Source organism: Oncorhynchus keta, chromosome 1, assembly GCF_023373465.1.
Source record: "Oncorhynchus keta strain PuntledgeMale-10-30-2019 chromosome 1, Oket_V2, whole genome shotgun sequence".
Lineage (NCBI taxonomy): Eukaryota > Metazoa > Chordata > Actinopteri > Salmoniformes > Salmonidae > Oncorhynchus > Oncorhynchus keta.
The window spans coordinates 84,206,244-84,222,800 of NC_068421.1; the positions used below are offsets into that span (position 1 = coordinate 84,206,244).

The following is a 16,557-nucleotide window of genomic DNA, read 5'->3' on the forward strand; positions in this document are numbered from 1 at the left end:
TAATTAGTGAATGTGCTGTATCTGTGTTAGATATCAGACCATCAGAGACAGACAGAATAGCCCAGCATAGGAGGAGTAATGTGTCCCTCAGTTCATTAGTGGTTGAACTTCACTTGTGTTATTTAGTAGAGCCCACTCCATCTCTGGGGGGTTAGTAGTGAGGATAGGGGGGGACTGGGTTGAAGAGGGTGAGTGTTTTCCCAGCAGCTTAGCCTGGTGCTAATGTGATCATAAATCACTTGGTCTATGTGGATGAGACTGAGCTGGGCTCAACTCTACTGTAGTCTCTATACATGAGCTGGAACCACAGAGCACACAGTTACAGCACTTTCATTGTGTAGTGGGAGCTCACATTTATTTCCCTTCTATTGAAGCTTGGCTTTCTTTGTGTCCTTTCATTCCTCTCTTCCTTTTCTTCTCTCCCGCTCTCTCTCTCTCTCTCTCTCCTACCTCCTTCCACCAGGACCAGTACCTGGATAAGTTCTTTGCGTTGGTGCATGCCCTGGACGAGCACATGTTCCCTGTGCGGATTGGAGACGTGCGCATCATGGAGAATAACCTGGAGGCGGAGCTAAAGTCCAGCATCGCAGCACTAAACTCCTCCCAGCTGGAGCCCATCGTCCGATTCCTCCACCTCCTATTGGACAAGCTGGTGGTGCTGGTGGTGCGGCCGCCTGTCATCGCAGGACAGATAGGTTTACTATCCCCTTTAATCTAAGCCTAGTGTAACCTAAGCCTAGCTGTACAACGTAGGCCTTGTGTGAACTATAATATAACCCTCCATTTAATTCCAAAAAATAACATTAAAAGGAAAGAAATGTAACCCCCTCAACTGTGTTTGTAACCCTACCACTACGTATTCTAAACTACTAAACAGCAAGGCATTGCTGCCACTGACTGTACTGTCTCTTACTACAATGTACTGTACCGTCTAGTCCTAAGTATGTGTGTTCCTGTCTGTCTTTGTGTGTCTATAGTGAATCTGGGCCAGGCCTCGTTCGAGGTGATGGCCTCCATAGTGAATCGGCTCCACAAGTACCTAGACACCAGTCAGGACATGCACGGCAGAAACAGTCTGCTCTCCTCTTATATATACTACGTCTTCAGACTGCCCAACATGGACCCCAACTTCCCCTCACCAGGTACACTGTCTGTTCTTGTTTACATTTGATCTGTTCTACTTCTGTTAAATTCATTACATCCAGGTCATAAAGACCATTGGCTACGTCAGGCGACTTTAGGAAAATAGTGTTTATCAGGAGCAGCAAGTGTCCTCACCCTCCGTTCCTGACTTCCATTGTTTTGTTCCATGTGTGTTTTTGTCTCAGGTCCTGGAGGGCTGGGTGGTTCAGTCCACTATGCCACCATGGCCAGGTCAGCCCAGCGACCAGCTAGCCTAAACCTCAACCGCTCCCGTAGCCTTAGCAACAGTAACCCGGACATCTCCGGAACACCCACGTCCCCTGACGACGAGGTCCGCTCCATCATCGGCAGTAAGGTAAGAGACGCCCCACAGACCAGACCTCTGGCATACATTATGTTCTGTTTGTCAGTACTTTTGGGGTACAGTCAGTCCTTCGCATCTGTGGTTTAGACCTCTACTTTCAATGAGAGAATAATCTATTCTGAATGATGGAGAGCAATATGGAGAGCAATATTTAGGGGTAGCAGGGCTCCAGACCATTTAGTCACATTTTCAACCCTTTGTCTTGGCTGTGGAGTAAAATGTTTAATTGATTGCACTGGTGCAATCTGCACATTCTACCTGGTCACCTCAATTCACCATTTTTGTGGTGATAGAACCATGATTTGATCCAACAGGAAAGTGCGTTATCCTCATGATTCTTGTAATGAAACCGCTGAGCCTGTTTTGCTTGGGCCGGCTGCTATAGACCAAATGAGCGAGTCCCTCACACTCTCTCTACCCTTCGTGCACCCCGAAAAATGCATTCTGATTGGGTAACATTTCCAAATGCAATTGTATAAAAAAACACAACTTTAGAAGCAACTACTGTCCAAGAGAGGAGGGTCTCAGCTTTCTGTAGGTATAATTTTGTTTTCTCAGCTCTCAATATTGAGCTCAAAGCACAATGCTTTGCAATCGAGGTATCTGATATGGCTTTGAAATACAGAGTTCGCAAAATGCGCATGAGCCATTGCAAGTGCGCTATTATACCAAGGGTTACTAAGGGTTACTACCGATGCAACCTTTGTCATTTTTTTTAGGACTTTAAATTTAATATTTGATTAATTAATGGCTACTAGCGGTATATTTAGAGTTAGCGATTTAGATCATGTTTTTTGAGTTTCCACTTTCTCAGATCGTGAAATAGCACAAATTGAAGTAAACCTGTATGTAATATTAGTGCACATAAAGATGAAGGTAAATTCATGGAGCCCTATTTTGACAGTAAAATATAACAAAAAAGGGGTTATTCTCAACCCCAAAATCATGACAATCACTGGATTAGGTTGCATATCAAAAAATCTTGTCCAAACAGGAATGCATGATTCATGTTAGATGAAAATGTATTTATTGAATATCATCTCAGTAGTCTGACTACATAAAACACTGTGAAAGACATTCTTTGATGACTTCTCCTTTTTTCCCCCATTGTGTGATGCTGCTGAAAAATATTTTTGGGTGCAACCAAATCATGGGCTAGTGTCAACAACTGAAAAGGTTAATGGCAGCAGTAACACCAGGGGAAAACGTTAGTCTGGAGCCCCATGTAGCCAAGTGTATTGCAGATTCACTTTGTAAATGCGTTACAAACATGGACTTCTTTGACTTGTTGATTCGGTACCCCGATCAAATGACTTGTTGATTCACTACCCCCGATCAAATGACTTGTTGATTCGCTACCCCCGATCAAATGACTTGTTGATTCGCTACCCCCGATCAAATGACTTGTTGATTCGCTACCCCCGATCAAATGACTTGTTGATTCGCTACCCCCGATCAAATGACTTGTTGATTCGCTACCCCCGATCAAATGACTTGTTGATTCGCTACCCCCGATCAAATGACTTGTTGATTCGCTACCCCCGATCAAATGACTTGTTGATTCGCTACCCCCGATCAAATGACTTGTTGATTCGCTACCCCCGATCAAATGACTTGTTGATTCGCTACCCCCGATCAAATGACTTGTTGATTCGCTACCCCGATCAAATGACTTGTTGATTCAAATGACTCGTTGATTCGCTACCCCGATCAAATGACTTGTTGATTGACGCTACCCCCCGATCAAATGACTTGTTGATTCGCTACCCCGATCAAATGACTTGTTGATTCGCTACCCCCCCCGATCAAATGACTTGTTGATTGACGCTACCCCCGATCAAATGACTTGCTACCCCCGATCAAATGATTTCGCTACCCCCGATCAAATGACTCGTTGATTCGCTACCCCCGATCAAATGACTCGTTGATTCGCTACCCCCGATCAAATGACTCGTTGATTCGCTACCCCCGATCAAATGACTCGTTGATTCGCTACCCCCGATCAAATGACTCGTTGATTCGCTACCCCCGATCAAATGACTCGTTGATTCGCTACCCCCGATCAAATGACTCGTTGATTCGCTACCCCCGATCAAATGACTCGTTGATTCGCTACCCCCGATCAAATGACTCGTTGATTCGCTACCCCCGATCAAATGACTCGTTGATTCGCTACCCCCGATCAAATGACTCGTTGATTCGCTACCCCGATCAAATGATCAAATGACTCGCGCTACCCCGTCAAATGATTTCGCTACCCCCGATCAAATGACTCGTTGATTCGCTACCCCCGATCAAATGACTCGTTGATTCGCTACCCCCGATCAAATGACTCGTTGATTCGCTACCCCCGATCAAATGACTCGTTGATTCGCTACCCCCGATCAAATGACTCGTTGATTCGCTACCCCCGATCAAATGACTCGTTGATTCGCTACCCCCGATCAAATGACTCGTTGATTCGCTACCCCAAAAGTACTTGACAGATGAGTGAGTGATGGACACTCCTGTCTTTCTGAATGGTCTGGTCTAACGTGATGCTTGGGATGGATGCTGGCCCATAGAAATAAAATTACCACCCATCATGGTTCATAGACTTGAATGGGGATACATGCTCTAGTCATTACTTTAATTATATTTCTATGGTTTCCCCTGTCTGATGAATGATGATACTAAACCAGCCCTCTCTTTTCTTTGAACCGAGGGAGGGGTGCAGATTGTCATGATGGGATATGCTATCTAATCTGTTCATGCATTGCTGTTTTTGTGAATCAGGGAGTTGTAAATGAAATGATTAGGGATCTTTAACAAGCTAACTATATTATTCCTCATTGCTGCTTACGGTTCAACCCTCTTAACCTTTAAACCTCTATGCTGTTCTCTCCTCCCCTGTGCTGCTCCGTCCTCTCGCTCGTTGTTCCCTTGCTCCTGCCTGCCCTGTGCCCTTTGACCTGCGACCCCCTGACCTCTCAGGGTCTAGACCGCTCCAACTCCTGGGTGCACACCATGGGGTGTAAGAGCACCCCCTGGGGATCCAGCCCTGTCTCTGATACTGACACCATGCAGGTGCTTCAACAACAACAGAACCTACCCTCTCTAACCCCAACCTCCACCACCCCTCACACCCTACCCTTCTAAACCTCCACCACCCCTCACACCCGTCCCTCTTTAACACCAACCTCCACCACCCCTCACCCCCTACCGTTCTTAACCCCAACCTCCACCACCCCTCACCCCTACCCTTCTTAACCCCAACCTTCACGACCCCTCACTCCCTACCCTTCTAAACCTCCACCACCCCTCGCAACCTGCCCTTCTTAACCCCAACCCCCACCACCCCTCACCCCTACCCTTCTTAACCCCAACCTCCACCACCCCACACCCCTACCCTTCTTAACCCCAACCCCCACCACCCCTCACCCCTCACCCCTACCCTTCTTAACCCCAACCTCCACCACCCCTCACCCCATACCCTTCTAAACCTCCACCACCCCTCATACCCTACCCTTCTTAACCCCCAACATCCACCACCCGTCATCATCTACCCTTCTTAACCCCCAACATCCACCACCCCTCACTCCCTACCCTCGTTAACCCCAACCTCCACCTACCCTTCTTAACCCCCAACATAAACCACCCCTCACTCCCTACCCTTCTTAACCACCACTCGCCTACATAAACCACCCCTCGCTCCATACCTTTCTTAACCACCACTCACCTACATAAACCACCCCTCGCTCCATACCTTTCTTAACCACCACTCACCTACATAAACCACCCCTCGCTCCATACCTTTCTTAACCACCACTCACCTACATAAACCACCCCTCGCTCCATACCTTTCTTAACCACCACTCACTTACATAAACCACCCCTCGCTCCATACCTTTCTTAACCACCACTCACTTACATGCACCACCAGACTTAGGAAGTCACAGCTGCCTCCATGAACCCTTAACCGCCATCTTTAGTTCTCTCACTTGTCACCTTTCTAGTTTTTACCTCTGTCCAGTTGGTTGGAGAAGACAAATCTATGCCCACTCTGAAGTTGTAGAGTTGTCAGTAACCGCTTGAAGTCATGTCAAACAAGTGCACAGGGCTGCCCCTCATTTCTCTTCACCCTGTAACACCCCCAGTACAGGAGAGGTGTTGCAGTGAACCTCTAGCCAAGACTCACCTCTACATGTTTCAATTTAAAACTATTTTTCTTTTCTCATACTTGCCTTTTTTGTATATTTAATTTAATTGGCGGTTCAGAGGCTAGCACCACTAACTTAATTTCCCAGTTTTCATTTGCTGACTTCACCCTCTCATTCCCTGTCCTGTTTCCTCTTCTTAACCATGATCATTTGAACCCATGCATGACCTCCTGCTGCTATTAATCTCATTCACCACGTGGGTTCACCATGATGTGGGATACTGCTGCATGTGGTGGTGTGTTGGGTGGGTTTGGGAGTGTGTGTGTGTGGTTGTCTGTCTCATGTTGTCTTTTTGGTCTTGTCTCCTTCGCTCCTTCTGTGCTGTGTGCAATGACTGTAGGGTGTGTGCACCTTTCAATGTACACACACACACACACACACACACACACACACACACACACACACACACACACACACACACACACACACACACACACACACACACACACACACACCAAGCCCCTGCCACTTACAACAACAAAGATGAGAGATCACTTCCTCTCTGTCAAGCAGTTTCAACTCGCTATTCGGATTTGATGTTTGGTCCAACCGAATCGGTCATATGAACATTGAGACATTAATTTACTGTAATAGGGAAGTTAATCCTTTTTATGTCTCAACGACTCAAATTGTGCGCAGAACAGACACTACTGAAATGGGAGTATTAATACAAATAGATTCTGGAAAATGTATGCTCAGTTTGTTGTACCGCTAGCAGCATTTTAGCCAAAGACTGTTATAATAGCTGTCAAGTCTGTGTTTTATAAATGTGCAATAAGCATAAAACATAATTACATAAGGACTTGGCAACTCATTCTCATTCTGAGAAATAACGTAGGCCACTTGAACAAAGTGTTCAGCTAGCGTGCTTTTCAAACACTTGGAGACAGACAAAGGTTTGTTCATAACAATTCAACTTTTTTACCTTGTTAGTAAAGAGATCCATGTAGGCTGAACCTGAAATGTAACAATTAGCTGGCTAGTCACTTACACGTGGGCTTGTGCTTGAGAGATTTGTTTATGAGACCTGTGTTAATTTTCTATAATGCCTGCTATAAGTTATTAGTGAATGTGCATGTTTCTGGTTACATTTGTAACAAAAAGGTCATAGACTTGAAACCAAGATAGTGATTATTGCAACAAAGCAGGTTGAACTATTTAGATAAAATTATTACATTTACATTTAAGTCATTTAGCAGACGCTCTTATCCAGAGCGACTTACAAATTAGTGGGTCTTAGGCTAAATATACGCCTTCCACAACCATATGTATAATTTCAGAAGCCCTGAATTCATTAGATTAATGCTGACTGTCAAACACAGTGTATTTGACCTTTTTTTAATTGTGCATCAAAGCTCATTTAGAGAAAACAATGACAAAATCTAGATATTGTGAATTGGCCATAAATGAGAACAAATCGAGATGCTTTTTAGGCCATATCGCCCAGCCCTAAGTGTGTATGTGGGGGGTCTGTTTGGGGGTATGTGGGTGTATTATGTGTTGGTTTAATGTGTTTGCCTGCTTGAGAGCTTTGTCATCTTCTTTTCCTGTCTTGGTGTTGTGACGATGGCTGTCCTCATTGGTTGTCATAAAGGCTATTTTGTGGCTCTAGTCATGGCCAAAGATTCAGTCAAATTCATTTATTTAACTGAGGTAAGTTGTTCGCAGAGGTATTTTTTCCACAGGTTGATACTGTCTACAAACTGTATATCTAGAGGCATAAGGGGCGTTTCTGTGTAAAATATATATCAGATTATGTGTGTAAGAAGAAAGATAAATATGAGGGAACTCAGGCATTCTGTAACTGTGGAACTGTCGTTAAGGTTATATGATGAGGGCTGTTTTGTGTATTTGTGTGATTGTTGTTTGTGTTCATGTTTGTTAACTGTGTGTGTAATTCTGCTAGGTGCTACAGCTATAACCGTAGCCCCTCAATAACCTGTTGTTGTTGTCACATCCCATCCATCCCACCCATAGGCCATGGAGCGCTGTGGCAACCGCATGTCTTCGCACACTGAGAGCACCAGTTTCTTGCAAACTTTAACAGGACGGTTACCCACCAAAAAGGTACCAGCCACTGTCTACACGGGGGAAGAGCCATACGGAGCCCCCTCATCTTATTCGCCTGTTTATGTGTATGTCTGTGGATGTGTGCCTCTTGATTGGATTGTGTATTTGGTGGTTGTTGGATGTAGTGTAGATGTCCCGCCTCTTGGCTGTGATTTGAAGTGTGATGTTGACAGTATTGCACAGCAGGTGTGTGTGGCGTACCAGGCACTAACTGTAGCACTGTTATCCCTGTTCAGGTAAATGGCACTCACTTGATGTTTCTATTTGAATGAAGCCTCCATTTTCAGTGTTACCACCAGACACACCAAGTGGATTGTTGAGTAAATATGCCATATGTACAATAAGATCAGGGGTTCCCTAACCATCTCACGCTCAAAAGCTGCCTGCAAGATTTAATTTAAACACTCTATTGACTCTATAATTGTAGTCATTCTATAGTACTAATATTATAGATATCATCATAGTTCATTAAATGTTAAATAAATAAAGGGAGAAAGTTTAGGGAACCCCTGTATTGAGAATGATTGTGTATTTCGGCACATAGTACAGTGTTTATATAATGCTAGATTGTGATGCAGTAGAATGTATCTCGGTGCTCAGTTGTAAGAAGGACCACCTGCCTGGGTCAAGGTGTTTTTGGTTCCATTGCAGTGACCAACTAAATCCGGGCCAGGTTGAACCAGGTCTGATGTGTTGTACTACGCCTGTCTGACTGTCTGGTCCGTGTGTCTCTGTGTCTCAGTTGTTCCATGAGGAACTGGCACTACAGTGGGTGGTAAGCAGTGGCAGCGTCAGAGAGGGAGCTCTCCAACAGGCCTGGTTCTTCTTCGAGCTCATGGTAAGACAAAACACTACACACAGTTTCACACTGCCGAGCCGTATCGCTGTGGCCTGGTTACATGTCCACCATAGTTGCTGGAGCCGTGTTGGAAAGGTCAATGTGATAAGTAAATATCCAGGTAAAGACCGTATGGTTCAGGTTGGCAGGATAGTGTGACAAGGGTTCACTGTCGTGCTTTTCATCCTGGCACCATAACTACGATTCCCACCACATGGCCAAGCTGCAAAGTAAAAAAACATTTGGCTTTATCAGAAACATTTATGAAAACAAAACATGATTGGTTTTCATTTAAATTTAGGGTAAGGCATAAGGTTAGCAGTGTGATTGGAGTTCGGTTTAAAAAAAGATTTTAAGAAGAGATTGTAGGACTGGGCAGGGCTTCCGACTTTTCAACTTTGGCAGATAGTGAGGACCCATGACTACCACTACGTGTTGGGCCCGGTCTCACATTGATGACCTCACACCCCCAGGTGAAGAGCATCATCCATCACCTGTACTTCACCGACCGGCTGGAGTCGCCCAGGAAGAACCGTTTCCCCGAGCGCTTCATGGATGACATCACAGCCCTGGTCAGCACCATTGCTGGGGACATTGTCTCACGCTTTCAGAAGGTACGTTGTCACGGGGACACACAGGGACAATAAAGATGTGGCCTACATCAACACAGCATGTTTTAATTTCATTAACACACAGATACTTCCAATACAGTGAATGGTCTGAATGAACCTTATCGGGTTCTATGTATACCTCTCTAGACTCAAACCTGACCTCTGACCCTGTGTTTCTGTTCAATCAGGACCTGGAGCTGGTGGAACGTCTTAACACTAGCCTGGCCTTCTTCCTGAATGACCTGCTGTCTGTCATGGACCGAGGCTTCGTCTTCTCCCTCATAAAGACCTACTGGAAACAGGTACTGGGAGAGGGAACAAACTGCTTTAGCACCCCAACATAACAGCACCTCAATGACCACATCCCTGCAGAATTGACTTTCATTTGAAAGGCTTGTGTTGAAACCACTTTGATAGATTTCTGACTTTGTGTACATGACTTTAACCACAACAGTACTCTGTCCTGCTCATTACTATGGGTATCACTTGGGAGTAAACGGCCTCAACAGGGACTTTCCATCGAACCCTGTTTTGGGCAGTTTTCTAGAGACCATTCCATGTGTCCCCAGGTCTCCACTAAGCTGTACATGCTGCAGAACCCCACTCTGGAGTCTCTGAGGCTGGACTTACTGAGGATCGTCTGCAGCCACGAGCACTATGTCACCCTTAACCTGCCCTGCAGCCTGCTCACGCCTCCCGCCTCGCCATCTCCCAGCGTGTCCTCCGCAACCTCGCAGGTCAGATATGCACAGTACATGCACGCTAGACACACACAGACTCACCGGATACACACACACATCCGCATCCTATCTGGATGAGTACGAGATGTGTGGAAAATGTCCCTGAATCATCCCCTGCTCGTCTTTCTCTCCCTACCTCTCTCCATCTCTCCCTACCTCTCTCCATCTCTCCCTACCTCTCTCCATCTCTCCCTACCTCTCTCCATCTCTCCCTACCTCTCTCCATCTCTCCCTACCTCTCTCCATCTCTCCCTACCTCTCTCCATCTCTCCCTACCTCTCTACATCTCTCCCCACCTCTCTACATCTCTCCCCACCTCTCCCTACCTCTCTCCATCTCTCCCTACCTCTCTCCGTCTCTCCCTACCTCTCTCTGTCTCTCCCTACCTCTCTCTGTCTCTCCCTACCTCTCTCCATCTCTCCCTACCTCTTTACGTCTCTCCCTACCTCTCTCCATCTCTCCCTACCTCTCTCCATCTCTCCCTACCTCTCTCCATCTCTCCCCACCTCTCTCCATCTCTCCCCGCCTCTCTCCATCTCTCCCTACCTCTCTCCGTCTCTCCCTACCTCTCTCCGTCTCTCCCTACCTCTCTCCGTCTCTCCCTACCTCTCTCCGTCTCTCCCTACCTCTCTCCGTCTCTCCCTACCTCTCTCCGTCTCTCCCTACCTCTCTCCGTCTCTCCCTACCTCTCTCCGTCTCTCCCTACCTCTCTCCGTCTCTCCCTACCTCTCTCCGTCTCTCCCTACCTCTCTCCGTCTCTCCCTACCTCTCTCCGTCTCTCCCTACCTCTTTACATCTCTCCCTACCTCTTTACATCTCTCCCTACCTCTTTACATCTCTCCCTACCTCTTTACATCTCTCCCTACCTCTTTACATCTCTCCCTACCTCTTTACATCTCTCCCTACCTCTTTACATCTCTCCCTACCTCTTTACATCTCTCCCTACCTCTTTACATCTCTCCCTACCTCTCTCCATCTCTCCCTACCTCTCCGTCTCTCCCTACCTCTCTCTGTCTCTCCCCTACCTCTCTCTGTCTCTCCCTACCTCTTCTGTCTCTCCCTACCTCTCTGTCTCTCCCTACCTCTCTCCGTCTCTCCCTACCTCTTTACATCTCTCCCTACCTCTCTCCATCTCTCCCTACCTCTCTCTGTCTCTCCCTACCTCTCTCCCTCTCCCCTCTCCATCTCTCCCTACCTCTCTCCATCTCTCCCTACCTCTTTACATCTCTCCCTACCTCTTTACATCTCTCCCTACCTCTTTACATCTCTCCCTACCTCTTTACATCTCTCCCTACCTCTTTCCATCTCTCCCTACCTCTCTACATCTCTCCCTACCTCTTTACATCTCTCCCTACCTCTCTCCATCTCTCCCTACCTCTCTCCATCTCTCCCTACCTCTCTACATCTCTCCCTACCTCTCTACATCTCTCCCTACCTCTCTACATCTCTACAGAGCTCAGGCTTCTCCACCCATGCGCAGGACCAGAAGATAGCCAACATGTTCGAGCTGTCTGTTCCCTTCAGAGAGCAGCACTACCTGGCTGGACTGGTGCTGTCTGAGCTGGCTGTCATCCTGGACCCAGAGGCCGAAGGGTCAGTACACTGAGTTAATGTGTTTGTGACAGAGAGGGATTGTCATTTGCCCCACATGTCTGTTTCTGTCTCTCTACCCTCTCAATGTGTTACTGTGTTTGTGTGAGACGGCTTAGGTCATTTGACCCCTCTTTCTTGTTCAACCCTCTCAAGGCTTATGGTCAGTACATTTTAAGGGTGTCTTTACATGTAGTCCTCTTTAAAACAACCAATGTCAGTTCTCTAAAGTGAATTGGGTTAACAAAAAATAAGAAGCGAAAGAGCTCCGTTGTCGTTGTCTTCACACTGCTCTTGCCTTGGAATAAGGACTCAACTCTTTTGCCAGTTCACTTCACCTATTTTGTGGTCTGAGTTCTTCGCATTCACAATGCTGTGTTTAGAAAGGAACCCAGATCTTTTTCCAACTTTCACTCAAAGCACTGTGCGTCTTTATAAAGTGCAGGACAAGCCATTTCATCAGAATATGTTATTGGACAGCTAGATATACTGTATGCCTACCTACATTTTGGAAGCTAAAAGATTACAATTATTGTGTCATCTTTTAACTAAATGCAATCAGAAGATACTATTAACATGTAAATATTATTGGAAACAGAATAAATAGCAGAAGAATGACTGCAGATTAAATAATGTTGTAATTGAAAATTGAACACCCAATGTAAGCTGCTGCCCCTTTAAGAGCTAGAATGGAGGTTCTACCGTATGTTGTGATTCTCACCAAACCTGTTATCTTCTCACGCTACTATTCAAACCCCTATAGATCACATAATGCAAACAAATAATCTAAACTAAAAACTGCACACATTTAGGATTTTCTGTGCATCCTTGAGAATCGCTCATCAATATCCAGCACGTTTTATAAGTGAACCTGCGCATCCTAATTTAGTCTTTTGTTGCACCAATGTGAGAGGTTATGACAGGGGAAACCGTGTTGCAGTAGTCTAGTGTGTAGAGCGGGAATATTGACAAGCGAACCTAGGGAGCTTTGTGTTCACATTGCCCTACAAAAGGTTACCGGGCCACAGAATTCAAGCGTACTGAACTCAGACCCCCTTTCGAGATGGTCTCAGTTCGTTTCGCTACAGGGGCTCTTTTGAGGAGCCGGAGTTCCTTTGGAGTGTTCACACTAGGGCTGTTACAGTAACTGTATTACCGCCACACCGGCAGTCATGAGTCATGGAGGCAGTCAAATTCCATGTGATCGTTTAGTCACTTTAATTAGACTTCTCCAAGCCTACCAAATGTGCTAATTGCCTGGTACTCAGCACTATATTGTCACTCTGACATCAATGCAAGTGTAATTGAAAATCGAATCAAAGACTTTATGAAAGCCCATGAGCTCATGTTGCGCAACATTTCTATAGGCTATGGAATTGCTTGAGAAAACCGAGTGATGGCCTCTACTAAGAAGAGGAGGAGCCCATCAGCTTTCTATAGGCTAGGCCTACTATATTTATTTCTCAACTTTCCTAATATTAAGCACATTGCTTCTCTTTAAAACAGGAGTTTAGCCTACCTGGCTGGCATGAAAATGAACCACGGAAAAAGCGTCTTCCATTCGTTTTTCACAATTCCTGACATTTAATCCTCGTAAAAAATTAGGTTAGGATCACCACTTTATTTTAAGAATGTGTAATGTCAGAATAATAGTAGAGAGAATGATTTCAGCTTTTATTCCTTTCATCACATTCCCAGTGGGTCAGAAGTTTGCATACACTCAATTAGTATTTGGTAGCATTGCCTTTAAATTGTTTAATTTCGGTCAAACGTTTCGGGTAGCCTTCCACAAGCATCCCACAATAAGTTGGGTGAATTTTGCTCACACACACACACTTTTTCAGTTCTGCCCACAAATCTTCTATAGGATTGAGGTCAGAGCTTTGTGATGGCCACTCCAATATATTGACTTTGTTGTCCTTTGGAAGTATGCTTGGTGTCATTGTTCATTTGGAGGACCCATTTGCGACCAAGCTTGAGCTTTCTGACTGATGTCTTGAGATGTTGCTTCAATATATCCACATCATTTTCCATCTTCATGATGCCATCTATTTTGTGAAGTGCACCGATCCCTCCTGCAGCAAAGCACCCCCACAACATGATGCTGCCACCCCCGTGCTTCACGGTTAAGATTGTTATTTGGCTTGCAAGCCTCCCCCCTTTTCCTCCAAACATAAAGATGGTCATTATGGCCAAACAGTTCTATTTTTGTTTCATCAGACCAGGGGGCATTTCTCCAAAAACTACAATCTTTGCCCCCATGTGCAGTTGCAAACTGTAGTCTGGCTTTTTTACGGCGTTTTTTAAGCAGTGGCTTCTTCCTTGCTGAGCGGCCTTTCAGGTTATGTCGATATAGGACTCGCTTTACTGTGGCTATAGATACTTTTCTACCTGTTTCCTTCAGCATCTTCACAAGATCCTTTACTGTTGTTCTGAAATGCTCCACAGGTACACCTCCTTGAAATACACAGGTACACCTCCAATTGACTAAAATTATGTCAATTAGCCAAAAGCTTCTAATGACATAATTTTCTGGAATTTCCCAAGCTGTTTAAAGGCACAGTCAACGTAGTGCATGTAAACTTCTGACCCACTGGAATTGTGATACAGGGAATTATAAGTGAAATAATCTGTCTGTAAACAATTTTTGGAAAAATGACTTGTGTCATGGACAAAGTAGATTTCTTAACCGACTTTTCAAAACTATAGTTTGTAAATAAGACATTTGTGGAGTGGTTGAAAAATGTGTTTTAATGACTCCAACCGACAGTGAGGGAAAACGGTATTTGATCCCCTGCTGATTTTGTACGTTTGCCCACTGACAAAGAAATTATCAGTCTCATTTTAATGGGAGGTTTATTTGAACAGTGAAAGACAGAGTAACAACAAAAACAAATCCAGAAAAACACATGTCAAAAATGTTATAAATTGATTTGGTGGCAAAACCCTTGTTGGCAATCACAGAGGTCAGACGTTTCTTGTAGTTGGCCACCAGGTTTGCACATCTCCGGAGGGATTTTGTCCCACTCCTCTTTGCAGATCTTCTCCAAGTCATTAAGGTTTCGAGGCTGACGTTTGGCAACTCGAACCTTCAGCTCCCTCCACAGATTTTCTATGGGATTAATAAGGTCTGGAGACTGGCTGGGCCACTCCAGGACCTTAATGTGCTTCTTCTTGAGCCACTCCTTTGTTGCCTTGGTAGTGTGTTTTGGGTCATTGTCATGCTGAAATACCCATCCACGACCCATTTTCAATGCCCTGGCTGAGGGAAGGAGGTTCTCACCCAATATTTGGGTGGCAGGGTAGCCTAGTGGTTAGAGCGTTGGACTAGTAACCAAAAGGTTGCAAGTTCAAATCCCCAAGCTGACAAGGTACAAATCTGTCGTTCTGTCCCTGAACAGGCAGTTAACCCACTGTTCCTAGGCCGTCATTGAAAATAAGAATTTCTTCTTAACTGACTTGCCTAGTTAAATAAAGGTCATAGGCAGCATTGCTCCGCCTCCAAACACGGCGAGTTGAGTTGATGCCAAAGAGCTCCATTTTGGTCTCATCTGACCACAACACTTTCACCCAGTTGTCCTCTGAATCATTCAGATGTTCATTGGCAAACTTCAGACGGACATGTATATGTGCTTTCTTGGGCAGGGCGACCTTGCGGGCGCTGCAGGATTTCAGTCCTTCACGGCGTAGTGTGTTACCAATTTGTTTTCTTGGTGACTATGGTCTCAGCTGCCTTGAGATCATTGACAAGATCCTCCCGTGTAGTTCTGGGTTGATTCCTCACCGTTCTCATGATCATTGCAACTCCACGAGGTGACATCTTGCATGGAGCCCCAGGCTGAGGAAGATTGACAGTTCTTTTGTGTTTCTTCCATTTGCGAATAATCGCACCAACTGTTGTCACCTTCTCACCAAGCTGCTTGGCGATAGTCTTGTAGCCCGTTCCAGCCTTGTGTAGGTCTACAATCTTGTCCCTGACATCCTTGGAGAGCTCTTTGGTCTTGGCCATGGTGGAGAGTTTGGAATCTGATTGATTGATTGCTTCTGTGGACAGGTGTATTTTATACAGGTAACAAGCTGAGATTAGGAGCACTCCCTTTAACAGTGTGCTCCTAATCTCAGCTTGTTACCTGTATAAAAGACACCTGGGAGCCAGAAATCTTTCTGATAAAGAGGGGGTCAAATACTTATTTCCCTCATTAAAATGCAAATGAATTTATAACATTTTTGAGATGCGTTTTTCTGGATTTTGTTGTTGTTTTTCTGTCTTTCACTGTTCAAATAAACCTCCCATTAAAATTAGACGGATCATTTCTTTGTCAGTGGGCTTTTGAGAATGGTGTTTTCCTGCTAATGGACCATTTGCGCTTACAGCCTACTGCCGTGTGCACATTGCTGTTCTTATAATATATAGAAATAACCTAATAGTTTGGCATTTTAAACTAAAGGGTCTAAGCTAATGGCTGTATTAATTTGGGATCTGTCATATCCCACAACGGTCCCAGAATATTGATTTCTCTCACCGACTAGAATGGGTCAGCTCTTGTACTATGGGGTATAGTAGATTGACATAGGCTAGTGCTTTTGCTGTTCGTTGGTTCTACTCATCTTGTTGGCTGACAAAAAGTAAATGTGGCCAGTTCTTCCAATATCTTCAATATGCACCTCGGAATTGGATAAGGATGCGCAGTTGCGTCCCAGATGTGTCGGTCTTCGCTTGTAGCCTGTGAGAAAGACCCGATCATGTGACTGAGAGCCATGTGAGTGAGAGGTGCTTCGGAGCACACAGCCGGGAGATGGGAATGTTTGGGTGCATTACCGGCACATAAAGGGGATGCCGCTGGGCAATTTGAGGTATTATCAAGTTCTTGTCATATTATCTAACCATATAGCCCAACATTTGTGTCACAACTAAAGTTACATAAATAATTCTAAATGAAGCATATTAGAGTAGCTGTTTCTTTGTTCACCGATCATCACCTCAAATCGTTTGGAGAAAATA

The 16,557-nt window shown here is 45.1% G+C and overlaps 1 protein-coding gene across 13 annotated transcripts in view; it reads left to right on the top strand.

The window, feature by feature from the left end:
* The window catches only part of dock7 (dedicator of cytokinesis 7), a 78,146-nt gene that overhangs the window by 48,215 nt on the left and 13,374 nt on the right, over nt 1-16,557 (top strand). For 9 of the 13 annotated variants that reach the window (XM_052462699.1, XM_052462690.1, XM_052462691.1 and 6 more), the window contains exons 19-28: nt 464-695; nt 978-1,142; nt 1,329-1,498; nt 4,481-4,573; nt 7,684-7,773; nt 8,519-8,614; nt 9,088-9,228; nt 9,414-9,527; nt 9,795-9,962; nt 11,419-11,558. In XM_052462699.1, coding sequence (XP_052318659.1) covers nt 464-695; nt 978-1,142; nt 1,329-1,498; nt 4,481-4,573; nt 7,684-7,773; nt 8,519-8,614; nt 9,088-9,228; nt 9,414-9,527; nt 9,795-9,962; nt 11,419-11,558 — 1,409 coding nt within the window. The remainder of the gene's footprint in view (nt 1-463; nt 696-977; nt 1,143-1,328; nt 1,499-4,480; nt 4,574-7,683; nt 7,774-8,518; nt 8,615-9,087; nt 9,229-9,413; nt 9,528-9,794; nt 9,963-11,418; nt 11,559-16,557) is intronic. The other 4 variants (XM_052462727.1, XM_052462733.1, XM_052462747.1 and 1 more) reach the window with 1 other exon arrangement.